The sequence below is a fragment of the Cebus imitator genome, unplaced genomic scaffold (genome assembly GCF_001604975.1).
Source record: "Cebus imitator isolate Cc_AM_T3 unplaced genomic scaffold, Cebus_imitator-1.0 Scaffold13, whole genome shotgun sequence".
Taxonomy (NCBI): Eukaryota; Metazoa; Chordata; class Mammalia; order Primates; family Cebidae; genus Cebus; species Cebus imitator.
Genome location: NW_016107328.1, coordinates 10,001,135 through 10,017,015, shown reverse-complemented (window position 1 = coordinate 10,017,015; position 15,881 = coordinate 10,001,135). Strand labels below are relative to the sequence as shown.

Here is a 15,881-nt window from a genome sequence, read left to right as displayed (position 1 = left end):
TTGTTCAAAATAGCAAAAAAAAAAAAAAAAAAAAAAAAACAGGATGGGGAGGCAGGCTAGAGCTGCAGAAAATTTGGTTAATATAATTAAGACATGTATGCAAAAACGTCTAGCCTAGTAACTGACTCATAGAAGAGGCACTAAAAAATGCTCGAAATCATGATGATGTCATTGAAGACACCTCCTCTTACATTCTTTCAAGTTAGAATATCATATTACATATGATCTCCTTCTTATTTTTAAATGGCTTTTAGAAATATAAGTTAATTTTTATTAAAGACTGATACCTAGGACAGGAGTTACTTAACTCTAGGTTTAGACCAAGCCCTTGCGTTTCTTTTTAACCAAAGGTATCATTCTAAGGAACCAATCCATTTCTCTCCTTTAGAAAGGATGGTTTTGATGTTTTCAAGTGTGAGAAAAGATTTCCAAGTATCATCTATAAGAAAATCTCTGAATCATGTTAAAATGATATAAAACATTTATGTTTCCTTATAAGGAGATAAGGTATTTTATTATACCATGTTTAAAAAGAAAAGTCACAGTGGTATAAGAACAAAAGCAAAATAACATAAAACTAATTTTTTAGTTATCATAGACTCTGAGAGCTACAAGGACCTTACGTGGGTCAATGCTCTGGGTTAAACATTTCTATTCTGAAATATAAAGCAAGCTGCTGTGTGAAAAGACTTCCAAGAACAATGCATAGTTACTTTCTCTTTTCTAATTGTGAAATTAAATTGAAATAATGAAATTAAGCTTGCTTAGTCTGTTCTCTCTTCTGAAAATAATTAGAACTGATCAGTTACACTTTAACTCCTCCCTTCCCAAATTTTTAACAATTTCTTAGACCTTTTTCCTCTTGGAAAATTTGGTGTTCTATTTCCTTAAAGGATGCTCTCAAAAAAATAGGAAAGGTTTTGGGTACTTTGTGCTAACAATGATTTTTCCCAATTTAACAGTAACTGACACAGCTCAATTACAATTAAGAAGTGAATTTAATGATATAAAGTATATCCACATTATACACAGCAATTAGAGAATTAGAAATTTGGTATTAGGACCCTGATATAAAATGGTTGGCATTTCATTAAATCCTCATAATAAAATTTCGATTGGGAATAACTTTTACTCTTTAAGTGCCTTGAGTTTCATGCTATTAATTATGTATTACATATATGTATATATTTTTAGTTGGTAAATTAAGGGCCAAAAATCCTCTCTAAGAAATATGTAATGACACATCTTCAAAATAAAGCACAGATAAAGATGCCATAGACTAGAGAAATCAAAAATAAATAAATATAAACATTAAAATTCTGTATAATTATACCATAACAAATCAACTGAGGGCCAGTCGCGGTGGCTCATGCCTGTTAATTCCAGCACTTTGGGAGGCTTTGGTGGGTGGATCATGAGATTGGGAGATTGAAACCATCCTGGGAAACATGGCGAAACCCTGTCTCTACTGAAATAAAAAAATTAGCTGCGTGTGGTGACAGGCACCTGTAATCCCAGCTACTATGGAGGCCAAGGCAGGGGAATTGCTTGAACCTGGGAGGTGGTGGTTGCAGTGAGTCGAGATCACACCACTGTGCTCCAGCCTGATAACAGAGCAAGACTCCTTCAAATGGGAAAAAAAAAGAGCTGAGATGAAAAAGCTGTTCTCTCTCATTTACTGAGAATAAAATTGCAGAGAAAAGATTCCAGCTAAGCTTTAGGAGATGAAGAATAGAAATAAGAACTAGGTCTTTTATGTGTTTCTCTTATGGGCAAAGTGCTTAATGAACATTGTTGCTAGTTTTCAAGGCAACTCTACAATGCAAAGTATTATTTTTTCGATTTATAGAATAATAAACATTATCTCAGAAAGATTTAAAGACTTGTCCTGAGTCACATACCCAGTAAGTGGCAGGGCAAAATAATTAAACACAAGGGTTTCTAAATTATTACTTTAATATTTTGAAGTCCATGATTGTTTAACTTTATCCTCTGAGCTCTAGGATGAAAAGGTGAAGGTTCTCAATTTTACTAGACGGAATCAAAAACATTAACAAAGATTTGACTTAGAGACAAGGAACACTAGGATCATTTAAGTCAAGACAATAATTACTTGCAAGATATGATTGTATCTGATGGCTGTTGGAAAAAAATCAATAAGCAAGAACAGCACAAAACTTACGAGATGCAATCTTTTCTTGGTACTAAAAGATCTCCTGCAACTCCTTTAAAAGTGGAACAGTGGGTAAAGTAGCAACCCATTGGCAAACACCAAGATCTAGCCATGTTTCCACATCTGCTTGAAGCCTCAACCCTCACATAAAATATTTGTACCAAACCCCTGTATAAATGGATGAGTTTTCTCAAAAACGAAGGTGATCAGCCTAGAGATGGGAATGCCCCAAGGATCTTTCTACCTTCCCTTGACTGAGAATCTCAACACTCCCAGAAATTCATTGGCAACCCAGTTTTTTGGGGTGGTGCACCCTAAAGAAATGAAAACAATAAATTGTAATGTGAATAGAAGAACGTGGTATAGGAGGTGATGGAAATCACTGGACTTCCTGGGGGTTATGAGTAAGACCCAATCAAAGGAAGAGGAGAAAATGAGGATGAATAAGTACAAAACAACTGCTTATTCTTCAGCTGTGCTTGATTTAGGAAAATGGTGCATTTAGTGCCCTGTTAATAATTTGAAATATTACCATACCAGGTTCATAATGGAGTTTCCTAAGTAGTAACCATTCTTATTAATAGCATTAGTGTTATTATACATTTCAATATCTGTCAGTTTTTATACATTCATATTTTAATTATGTTGTCTGATCTGTCTCCAGTTCAAGCAAACATTGTGAATTTTCCTGATTAAAAGCAAATATTTTTCTTCTTTTCTCAAGGAAATTCTGGACCAAAAGGCCAGAAAGGGGAAAAGGGGAGTGGAAACACACTAGGTAAGTATATAGTATTTTGTTTTCTGTGTGAATTCTTGTAATAAATATCTATGATACAAGAGATCTAGGCTTGAGGCAAAGGTTGGGAACTTCAGCACAGATCCATAGAGACTCTATGGAAGCCAACCACAATTTTCTAAAAATAAGCATACTAATTGGGTAAAACAAATAGATTTTATTATACAGCGCTTTCAATCTCATTATCCATTTGTCTTGACTTTTTGTGATGAGCACTATTTTCTAAAAATTCCTCATAGAAAATTGTTCAATTTTCAAGTCAATTTCTATCCACTGAGGGAAAATCAAGCTTATGAATAGAAACCATTACAAACTCCTTCCTTACAAAATGAAACCTTAAATAGAATTTGGACAGTTTAATTCTATTTAAACCTTAAACAGAATTTTAACCCTGAAAAATTAACTCTCTGATGGCTGGGGCTTTTTGTTTTGTTTATTTTACTAAAAACTTGAAAAGCAGTATTCCATGTTCTAAACCTTCACACCTGAAACAGAATAGATTTCACAAGAAGAACATTTGTCAGTTGAATACCAACCTCATGTTGCAGTATACAGAATCTGTTAATTGGACCTTAAAAACTAAACATTAGATGGGATGTCTTCTATTTGCCGTGCTGTAAGTTTATTATGTCTAGGCTGAAGATATACTGACATCATGAAGGGATTATGAAGAGGAATGTGGAATCCCCACTAAACTTCTCAGAATCAAAAGGCTCCTCCATTTGTAATCCCAATAGGAACTACATGCGATGTGTGTGTGTGTCTGTATGTCCATGGGATAGCTGATAGAAACAGGGTGATCATATTTAATCATCAGGGTTCTGTTTTCAACAGATAATGGCAAATCCTTTTATGTACCAAAATCCAGCAAGTTTGAGTTATAATCATTAGCTAGAAATATACACTACCAATTTCTCTGCCTTACAAAACCTAATTATTTTAACCTAATTTTGTGTACAGATGCCGTATTTAGACAAAGTAGGACATTGTCGTGAATACCAGCCATTAGAGTAGTCATTGGTGTAATCATGATACTTTCAAAGTACAACAGAGTATTGTGTGCCTTCTGAGTACTTTAGTGTTACTTAATGACTTTATTATTATTATATTAACATAATAGTAACATTCGTGTATCTTTTCTCCTTTGTGTCCATTTGTTCTTTAACGTGGTCACTTTTGCCTGCTATATACTTTTTACTCTACTTTTTCTCCTTTTCACTCATTGACTTTCAGTTAAGCTCCTCTTGTGACACTCTCCTCCCTGTCGTTTTATCTTCATCTTTATCTCTTGCCTTTATCTTTTGTTTTTCTTTATCTTCTTTTCTTGAGGCTTTTTCTGAGCTTCTTAACATTGACTCTAGTCAAGTTTTGCAAATAAGAAACATTTCTTTTTTATTTTTAGTGTGCAAACAGCACCCAGCTGTCTTCTGTTACCTACGGTTATCAAATGCTTTGAACATTTTCTTCAGATATGTTCAGAAATGTTTTCAGTTACAGATATTTTCATGGCTGTTTTGGAGTTTATGCACATACTTTCTTTGAGAAAGCAGTAAGAGAGGTGTTTCCGTGTATACGTATATACAGCCTCTGAATTCTCCACCATGCCCTCCCTTCTTATGTAGAGTATATTACAACTGCATAATGCTTAAAAAAGAGAGAAAGAATGATATACATAAGCATCTAATGTGGTATATTCTGCTTTTTGCTTACGTCAGTATGTCAGTCATCGGTTCGCATCATTGTATATGACTCTACCTATTTTCTCTCAAGGGCTATACATTATTCTATTACTCAGCTGTATATTATTACCATAATATAGTCATTCACTCCTCTAGTCCTGAACACTAAATGATTTTTGTTTGCTTTGGAAAGGCTTTAATAAACAATGCTACGTTCAGCATTCTCACATACACTCTTGAAGGAATACTTTTTAATAGGGAATTTGCTAGAAGTAGAATCAATGGTTCAAAGGTTATTTATCATTTTACATTCTTGTAAATGGCTGCTAAAAGGTTGTACCAACTTATTCTGTATGAAAGTGCCTGATTCCCCACATCTTTAGTTAATTCTGCTATGTGAAAATTTATGTTGAATTTTAATATGCATTTAAAAAATTCTTTAGGCTTCTTTAAATATGATAAAAATAATAATTAATTTCCTCTTTTATATATGTGTCAGGACCAGTACAACTCCCTGATCCTATTAGGGCGGGGCCCTTTTAAGATCAGGTGGGTTGGGCGGGACATCCTCTGCTACCATCTCATTAAAAGGCCCTTCGCCTCTGGACACATCATCTGCACAACTGACTTCCAAGATCCTTTTTCGACTCCTCCAAATGACCTTGGTTCCTGTGTTGTGCCTGGCTTCCACATGGCTTCTCTCCTGGTCCCTGGTGCTGTTGGGTCCTCTGCTCCCATGCTCATACCTCTTGTTACTCCACTTCCTCCATCATCACCTCTCTCCCCTACCACCCCCAGCCTGGACATGTCTCATGCACAGACTGGAGGACTTCTCCAACCAGTCCTGAGTTCTGTGCCACCCACTCACCTAGAGTCTTGCTACACCCAATTTAATCCATTGGGTTATAGGAGAACTGACATGGGTACTGATAATATATGTGGGTTCCTAATATTCAAAACATTATTCTCAATCAGAGATAGGGATGTCATAGAAGAAAATCATTAAATCATTAATTCATTCATTCACATAACCATTGTGTACCTCCATGAGCTGGACCTAACAGCTAATAAGATAGATACTGTAGCTGGTTTTACAGAGCTAATTGTCCCTGAGAGATGTAGACAAATGAACAGGCAATTACAATACATCTAAGCTATATTGGGGGAAAAATAGGGTTAGCCAGGTGTGTAGAGCAGATAAAGGTTTTTTAATTTCTTGGAATTTTTTAAAAAAATTTATTTGATTTACTTTACCTTGTCATTATTCTCCAAATTACAGCATATTTTTTAAAAAGTTTTGAAGTGAAGTAGAGCTTGAGCAATTTATCCAACACACTTAAACCAAAAATAAAACTTTTATTATATTACCTAGTCATTTCAAACAAAAATATTTTGATCACGAAAATAATAATAACAATGTTCTTCCATTCTAAAAAGTTATTTGCATATCATGCTTTAAATATTCAGCATAGATCCTAAAGAAAAAGCAGTATTTCCATAGAACTAGAGATAGTTTGTGTAGGTGAAGAAAGGGAAGAAAATGAGGAGGAGGAGAAAAGGCAAATGAAAAAAGAATAGGAAAAATATGGGATTCCATGGTTTTTTGTTTGTTGCTTTCTACTGATCAACAGACTACATTTTCAAAACTTTCTTTCCTTTAAGTTTTAGCAGATATACCCAAGATTCATACAATTAAGATTCTAGTAGAACTCTAGATAGTAGGCCTGTGTGTATCTTGCCATTTCCATTTCTACCCTTGTAATGAACATGTTAACACCTACCTCACAGGGTTGTTGTGAGGATGCAGTAAGACATTGTGTGTGTTAAGATGCTCTGTGAAACCATAAAGTGCTTTAAAGATGTAAGCTACGCTCGGCCGTGATCTCTCTCAGCTGGAACAGCTTTTTCTCACTGGCATAATGCAGACATTTTTAATCTGTAATCAGAATAGGAGTGAAAGCAAATTGAAAATGCAAGACGCCGAATAAATGTCATGGCAAAAAGAGAGATGCTAGAAAAAAAGAAGGTTTTATATTAGATAGGACAATGCAAGCGTGACCAGATCACAAATCAATGAGTTTGTCTGAGTCGAACAGAAGAGCGTTAGTTGTAAATAAAAGAAGCGACTGAACAGAGTGCACGCCAGAGGCCAGAAGTTGTTGACAGAGGTCAGAACAAAATGTCAGGCTAATAAAACAAGAGTCCAGTCTCTGAAGGACAAAGCATGAGCCCAAGACACAGCTGATGAGAAAATTCCAAGAAAGTTTGAAACAAGTTAGAGTTGTCAGTGGTACTCTGGTTTTATGCCTGCTTGACATGAAAATCTCCAGGAATAAAAGGGAGAGAAGAATTAGCCATTTGTTCAGATACTCCTGAATATTAGCAAGCTAGCAACATTGAACAGCCAGTTTATACAAATATCTAGAAATAAGTAGTGTCTCTTTGTCCACGCTTTGATTTGATGAGACTTCCTCTCCCTCTTTGCACTGGAGGTCAGGTAGAGTATGAGCAGTTTTCTTCAGCAGACCTTGGTCCACATCAGCCATAGGATGGCCTGGGTCGCAGAGATGCTGGAAGACAATTCCAGGAATTCAGTTAAAAAGTCGTCTGACATCCTAGAGGCTGGGCATAGTATCTCACACCTGTAATGTCAGCACTTTGGGAGGCCGAGGCAGGCGAATGACCTGAGGTCGGGAGTTTGAGATCAGTCTGACCAACATGGAGGAACCCCATCTCTACTAAAAATACAAAATTAACCAGGCATGGTGACACATGCCTGTAATCCCATCTACTTGGGAGGCTGAGACAGGAGAATCACTTGAATCACAGGAGGCGGAGGTTGTAGTGAGTTGACAGTGTGCCGTTACACTCCAGCCTGGGCAACAAGAGTAAAACTCCATCTCAAAAAAAAAAAGAGTCATCTGACATCCTAGACTAAATATAGATACTTTAGTGTGAAAATTAGATAATGCAAACTTTTTAAATTGGGGAAGAAAGGCTTTTCTTCTCTCTAGACAAAAAATAGATGCTGAATGCCCTGTTCAAATTATTAGCACAAGTGGCACAAATTTTATCATTTTTTAAAATGTATAATGAAGAGAAAAGAAGTCTGCACTAAGCTCTGATGCTAGTCATGGTGACTTGTCTGCTGCGTTCTCACCATAACTTGCAAGAGTGATGTTTCAGTCAAGCAAAATGATTCCTACCATAACATATAACACTTGTGTGAGGCTCTGTTCTAAATATCTCAATTACCAATGCGTGGTTTTGTAGTATTTCTCACCATGCTTTGCTCATGCACAATGAGACTACAACTAGGCTGTGAATTTTAGGTATCCTATCTACAACTCATACAACGATACAGAAAAATCAACTCGTTTTTCATTTGATATTTACTGAGGACTCAGCTCAATCTTAAATGAATACTGGTCTTTCTCCAAAGCATTTTTGATCAAAGTAAAGCCTGTGAGGCAAGGGCTTTTTTTTTTTTTTTTTTTTTTTTTTTTTTAAGAGACAGTGTTGCTCTGTTGCACAGGCTGGACTACAGTGGCACCACCATAGCTCACTTCAGCTTTGAACTCCTGGGCTTAAATGATCCTTCCACCTCAGCCTCCGGAGTAGCTAGGACTTCAGGCACACACCACCTTGCCTGGCTATTAAAAAAAAAAAAATTAGAGGTGAAATCTCACTATATTGCCAGGCTGGTCTCAAACTCTTGACCTCAAGTGACCCTCCTGCCTCGACCTCTCAAAATGTTGAGATTACAGGTGTGAACCACCACACCTGACCCAACAGCGTTTCTGATGTAGTATACATATAATCCTCAGAAGAGCGTTTGGGTGAAGGACTATTATCCCAATTTCTAAATTTATAAACTGAGACTTACTGCTTATAAGTGGAAGAACAGAAACTCAAAGACAGGTCTTTAAATCCCTAAAGTCCTTATGACTCCATTCAATACTCCCACACTAGTGTTATGGATTTTTATATATAAACATCACAGATATGTCATGTGGAGGGTGTACAAAGAGAAAGGGAAAGAGAGAAAGAGGAAGAAAAGAAAGAAATCTGTAATGAGCAGTTTGGTTTTCTAGAATGGGCCTAGTAATTTGAAGACCTAAAGAGAGAAAAATTCTTACAGCAGATCAAATTCCAAATAAGCATTCTCAATTATTCTTTATTTGTTTATGTTTCCACCTTCATAACTACTCCAGCTATTGCGTCTAGTCTCCTTCCTAAGGATATTACTCAGAAACATAGTCTTCCTGGAATGCTCACAGAGCTTCCATTATCACTAATGAGAGCTACTTATGAGTGCCAGGGGAAGAGCTACCTGTTAATATTCTATCTTTATTTTGGTAACTGGCTCAGCTATAACATTTTTCACTATTATTTGGATGCTACAATGTCTCTCTCTTTTTATTGTGTCTTTGTTTTTTAACTGCATAATGTACTTTCTTAGTAGCACTAATTATGAGTTAGCAGAACTGAGTATACCTGAGCAGGGATGGTTCCAGGTAATTTAGTTAAATGCTGCTCATCCTTGACAGTTACATGGTGTTTAAAGCTTTCTATAAATTACAAATTAGCAGTGGCTCACACCTATAATCCCAGCACTTTGGGAGGGTAAGGTGGGCGGATCACAAGGTCATGAGATTGAGACCAGCATAGCCAACATGGTGAATCTCTGTTTCTACTAAAAATACAAAAATTAGCTGGGTGTGGTGGTGCCTGTAATCCCGGCTACTCAGGAAGCCAAGGCAGGAGAATCACTTGAACCTGGGAGGCAGAGGTTGCGGTGAGCTGTGATTGCACCACTGCACTCTAGCCTAGCGACAGAGCGAGACTCTATCTCAAAACAAACAAACAAAAAAACTGCAGCATTCCTTTAACACAACAGATGTGTTCCTTAATAGAGTGTTTAGCTAATATAGGCGTACTGTGGAGATACTGTGGGTTTAGTCCCAGACCACAGCAAAAAAAGTGATGATCACGATGAACAACCAGACAAATGTTTTGGTTTCTCAGTGTATACGATAGTTATACTACACTGGAGTCTATTAAGTGTGCCATAGCATTAAGTCTTAAAAATAATGTAGACTCTTTAATTTTAAAATATTTTATTGCTAAAAAATGCTGACAATCATTTGAGCCTTCTGCAAGTTGTAATCTTTTTGCTGGTGGAGGGTCTTGCCTCAGTGTTGATGGCTTTTGACTGATCGGCGTGATGGCTGCTGAAGATTGGGGTGGCTGTGGCAATTTCTTAAAATAAGACCACCGTGAAATACGCCACATCGATTGAGTTTCTGCTCATGAGAGATTTCTCTGCTGCATGTAATGGATGCTGCTTGATAGCACTTACCCACATTAGAATTTTTTACAAAATTAAAATCAGTACTCTCAAACTCTGCTGCTGCTTGATCAACTAAATTTATATAAATATTCTAATATCCTTTGTTGTCATCTCAACAATGTTCACAGCATCTTCCCCTCAGGAGTAGGTTCCATCTCAATAAACCACTTTCTTTGCTCATCCATAATGACAAGCAACCCCTAATCAGCTGAAGTTTTATCATCAGGTTGAATATATTCAGCCACATCCTCAGTCTCCACTTCTAATTCTAGTTCTCTACTTTTCTTATTATTTATACCACATCTGTAGTGACTTTCTCGATTCAATTTTTGAACCCCCCACAGTCATTCATGAGGGCCGGAATCAACTTCGTCCAAATTTCAGTTAACCTCGATACTTTGACCTTCTACCATGAATTATAATTTCTTTTAATGCCATCTAGGATTGTGAATCCTTTCCAAGAGGTTTTCAATTTGCTTTGCCCAGACACATCGGAGGAATCACTTTCTATGGCATCTATAGCCTTGCATTTCTTAAATAATAAGACTCGAAAGTAAAAATTACTCTTTGATCCGTGGTCTTCAGAGTGGATATTCTGTTAGCAGCATGAAAACACCACCAGTCTCCTTGTTCATCTCCATCAGAAATCTTGGGTGAGCAGGTGCACTGTCAATGAGCAGTAATATTTTGAAAGGATTTTTTTTTTAGCAATAAGTCTCAACAGTGGGCTTAAAATATTCAGTAAACCATGCTGTCAGCAGATGTTCTGTCTTCCAGGCCTCAATGTCGTATGTCTACAACACAGGCAGAGTACACTTAGCATAACTCTTAAGGGCCCTAGAATTTTCAGAATAGTAAATGAGCATTTGCTTCAACTTAAAGTCACCAGCTGCATTAGCCCCTAACAAGGGAATTAGCCTATTCTTTAAAGCTTTGAAGTCAGGCATTAACTTCTCCTCTCTAACTATACAAAAGTTATAGATGGCACCTTTTTCAACAGAATCTGTTTCATCTACATTGAAAATCTGTTGTTTAGCGTAGTCACCTTCATCAACTATCCTAACTAGATCTTCTGGACAGTTCTCTGCAGCTTCTGTATCCACACTTGCTGCTTTACCTTGTACTTTTGTGTTATGGAGATGGCTTCTTTCCTTACAGCTTATGAACCGACCTCTGCTAGCTTCCAACTTTTCTCCTGCAGTTTCCTTAACTTTCTCAGCCTTCACAGAATTGAAGAGAGTTAGAGGCTTGCTGTGGACTTGAATTTGCCTTTAGTGAATGTCATGGTTGTTTTGGTCATATATGAAGGCCACTAACTAACACTTTGTACCAGCAATAAGGTGGTTTGTTTCCTTATCATTTTTGTGTTCACTGGAGTAGTGCTTTTAATTGCTTTCAAGGACTTTTTATCACATTTACAACTTAGGTAACTTTCATAGTTTCAGCCTATCTTGACTTTCAACATGTCTTTCTCACTAAGCTTATTTATAGCTTTTGATTCAAAATGAGAGATGTGCAACACTTCCTTTCACTGGAACATCTGTTTTGTTAGTAATTTGCCTAATTTCAATACTGATGTATCTCAGGGAATAGGGATGACTGAAGACAGGAAGAGAGACAAAAGGGGAACAGCCAGCTAGTGGAGCAGTCAGAGTACACACAACATTATTAAGATTGCCATCTTTTATGAGCATGGTTCATGGTTTCCCAAACTAATTACAGTAATAATCTCAAAGATCACTGATTGCCACAACAAATACAAAGGGTTTTCAAAAAATTCATGGAAAATATGTACTATGAAAACACTATGCATGGATTTCAAAAATTCTGCACTAAAACAAGCTAACTTATTGTCACATGTCTGAATAGAATCAAATTTGATGCACTAAGAAGAAAAAGGTATCTGTTTAAAAAGAGTCCCGATCACAGCCACTTAAATATTGCTAAAATGGAACCAAAAACATAGATCAAAGTTACAATGAAGTTTGGTTTGAGGAATGGTGAAATCTCTGATGCTTTATGAAAAGTTTATAGGTGCAGTGTCCCAAAGGAATCAGCAGTTGACAAAACATAACTCAGTTTTATGAAGAAATAATAAAATGTTGAAAATCAAGCCTGAAGCAGGTGAACGTCGACATCAATTTGTGAGGAAAAAAATTCATCTTGTTTGTGCCTTAACTGAAAAGAACTGAAACAGCAGAACAACAGCCAACACTACAGACATTTCGGTTGGTTTGGCTTGCACAATTTTGACTTAGAAATTAAGGTTGGGCAAAGTTTTCTCTAGATGAGTGCTAAAACTATTGTGTCCAGGTCAGCTGCAGACAAGAACAAAGCTTTCATTGGAAATTTTATTTTATTTTATTTTATTTTTTGAGACGGAGTTTCACTCATGTTACCCAGGCTGGAGTGCAATGGCGCGATCTCGGCTCACCGCAACCTCCGCCTCCTGGGTTCAGGCAATTCTCCTGCCTCAGCCTCCTGAGTAGCTGGGATTACAGGCACGCACCACCATGCCCAGCTAATTTTTTTGTATTTTTAATAGAGACGGGGTTTCACCATGTTGACCAGGATGGCCTCGATCTCTTGACCTCGTGATCCACCCGCCTCGGCCTCCCAAAGTGCTGGGATTACAGGCATGAGCCACCGCGCCCGGCCAATCATTGGAAATTTTAAACAAGTGCAGTCAAGATCCTGAGGCATTTGTTTGAAGAATTACAGCAGAAGATAAAACATAGATTTCTCAGTATAATCCTGAAGACAATGCATAATCAGAGCAATGGCTACCAAGAGGTTGAAGTGTAGTCAAAGCAAAAGCAAACCAGTCAAGAACAAAAGTTCTCACAACAGGTTTTGAGGATGCTCACGTGATTTTGCTTGTTGACTTCCTGAGGAGCCAAAGAATGATAAGCTAGGCTTACTATGAGAGTGTTTTGAGAAAGTTATCCAAAACTTTAACAGAATAACTTCCAGGAAAGTCTCCTCAGAGAGTCTCCATCATTGCTCTTGCTCATTTCTCTCATCAGACAAGGGCAATTTTGGGGAGAGCTTCAATGGGAAATCATTGGGCATCTAGCTTACAAACTTAGTTTGTCTCCTTCTGACTTCCTTCTGCTTCCTACTTTCAAAATATTTTGAAAGGACATCAATTTTTCTTCTGTTAATAATGAGAAGATGAAGCATTGATATAGTTAAATTCCTAAGATCCTCAGGTCATTAGGGATGGATTAAATGGCCAGTATCATCACCTGTAAAAGTATCTTCAACTTGATGGAGCTTATATTGAGAAATAAAGTTTATATTTTGTGCTTTTACCTTTTAATTGCATTTTCCACAAACTTTGTTTTAGTCTCCCCATATTTTACTAATAATGGGAAAGTTTGCAAATCATTTAATGTGATTTACCACCTACAACTAAAAACAAAAACTACATGATGATCTCAAAAGATACAGTAAATGCTTCTGATAAAATTCAATATCTCTTCATGTTAAAAACTCTCAATACACTAGGTATTAAGGGAACTTACCACAAAATGATAAGAGCCATCTATGAGAAACCCACGGCTGACATCATATTAAATGGGCAAAAGCTGGAAATACTCCCCTTGAAAACCAACACAAGATAATGATGCCCTCTCCACTACTCCTGTTCAGCATGGTATTGGAAGTCCTGGACAGAGCAATCAGGCAAGAGAAAAAAAATATAAGGCATCTATTTTGGGAGGCTAAGGAAGGCAGATCACCTGAGGTCAGGAGTTCCAGACCAGCCTGGCCAAATGGCAAAACCCTGTCTCAACTAAAAATACAAAAATGAGTCAGTGTGGTGGTGGAAGCCTGTAGTACCAGCTGTTCAGGAGGCTGAGGCAGGAGAATTGCTTGAACCCAGGAGGCAGGGATTGCAGTGAACCAAAATCATGCCACTACACTCCAGTTCAAGGAAGAGAATGAGAATCTCTGTGTGTATGTGTGTGTGTGTGTGTGTGTGTATATATATATATATATATATAAAGAAATATGGAAATATAGAGCATCCAAATAGGAAGGGACGAAGTCAAGTCAAAGTATCTGTTTGTATACATGATTCTATATCTAGAAAACCCCATAGTCTTGACCCAAAAGCTCTTTCCAGCTGATACACAACTTCGACAAAGTTTCAGAACACAACATCATTGTACAAAAATCACTAGCATTTCTGTACACCAGTAACAGTCAAGCTGAGAGCCAAATCAGGCATGCAATCCCATTCACAATTGCCACAAAAAGAATAAAATACCTGGGAATACAGCTAACAAGGAAAGTGAAGGACTTCTACAAGGATAACTACAAACCACTGCTCAAAGAAGTCCTAGTTGACACAAACAAATAGAAAAACATTCCATGCTCATGGGTAGGAAGAATCAGTATCATTAAAATGGCCAAACTGCCCAAAGAAATTTATACATTCAATGCTATTCCTATCAAACTACCAATGACATTCTTCACAGAATTAGGGGAAAGAAATCCCTACTTTAAAATGTATGTGGAACCAAGCAAGAGCCCAAAGAGCCAAGCCAATTTTAAGAAAAAGAACAAAGCTGGAGACATTATGGGACCTGACTTCAAACTATATTATAGGGCTACAGAAAGAAAACAGCATGGTACTAGTACAAAAACAAATGCATAGACCAGTGGAGCAGAATAGAGATCCCAGAAATATTGCTAACCACCTAAAACCATCTGATTTTTGACAAAGCTGACAAAAACAAGCAATAGGAAAATGACTCCCTTTTCAATAAATGGTGCTGGGATTACTGATTAGCCATTTGCAGAAGTTTGAAACTGAAGTCTTTCCTTATACCATGTACAAAAATCAACTCAAGATGGATTAAAAACTTAAAAGTAAAACCTAATACTATAAAAACTCTGGAAGATAACCTGTGAAATATCATTCTGAACATAGGACCTGGTAAAGATTTCATGATGAAGATGCCAAAAGCAATGCAAAAAAAATAAAAATAAAAATTGACAAATGAGTCCTAATTAAACTAGAGAACTTCTGCACATCAAAACAAACTATCAACAGAGTAAACAGACACCTAAAAAATGGGAGAAAAATATTTGCAAATGATGTATTAACAAATGTCTAATATCCAGAATCTATAAGAAACTTAACAAGCAAAAAATAAACCGAATAAAAAAATGAGCAAAGGACATGAACAGATAATTTTCAAAAGAAGACGTATGCATGGCCAACAAGCATATGAAAAAATGTTCTACATCACTAATCACTGGAGAAATGCAAACCAAAAGCACAATGAGATACCGCTTCACACCAGTCAGAATGGCTGTTTATTAAAAAGTCAAAAAATCACAAATGCTGTGTTGACAAGTTTGTGGAGAAAAGAGAATCTTTATCATCTGCTCATGAAAATGTAAATTTGTTCAGTCATTGTGGAAAGCACTTTGGTGATTTTTCAGAGAACTTAGAATTATCATTTGACCCAGTAATCTCATTATTGAGTACATACACAAAGAATATAAATTGTTTTACCTTAAAAACGCATACTCAGATATGGTCATCACAGCGCTATTCACAATAGCAAAGACATGGAATCAACCTAAATGCCCATCATTGGTAGACTGGATAAAGAAAAGGTGGTATATACACACCCTATGGAATGCAGCCATACAAAAGAATGAGTCATGTTCATTGAAGGAACATGGACAGCGCTGTACGCCATGATCCTTAGCAAACTAACACAGAAGCAGAAAACCAAGTAACTCATATTCTCACCTATAAGTGGGAACTAAACTTTGAGTAGATGTGGACACAAAGAAGGGAACAACAGACAGTGGGGTCTGCTTGAGGGTGGAGGCTGGGAGGAGGGTGAGGATCAAAAA

The 15,881-nt window shown here is 36.9% G+C and overlaps 1 protein-coding gene and 1 pseudogene across 1 annotated transcript in view; both read left to right on the top strand.

The window, feature by feature from the left end:
• MSR1 (macrophage scavenger receptor 1) overlaps window positions 1-6,513 on the top strand; it is a 46,978-nt gene extending 40,465 nt beyond the window's left edge. Inside the window, exons 7-8 of the mRNA XM_017500579.2 lie at window positions 2,898-2,951; window positions 5,148-6,513. Of these exons, the coding sequence (XP_017356068.2) occupies window positions 2,898-2,951; window positions 5,148-5,191 (98 nt within the window). The 3' untranslated portion in view covers window positions 5,192-6,513. The remainder of the gene's footprint in view (window positions 1-2,897; window positions 2,952-5,147) is intronic.
• Window positions 5,340-15,881, top strand: part of LOC108283289 — a 39,773-nt pseudogene continuing 29,231 nt past the window's right edge.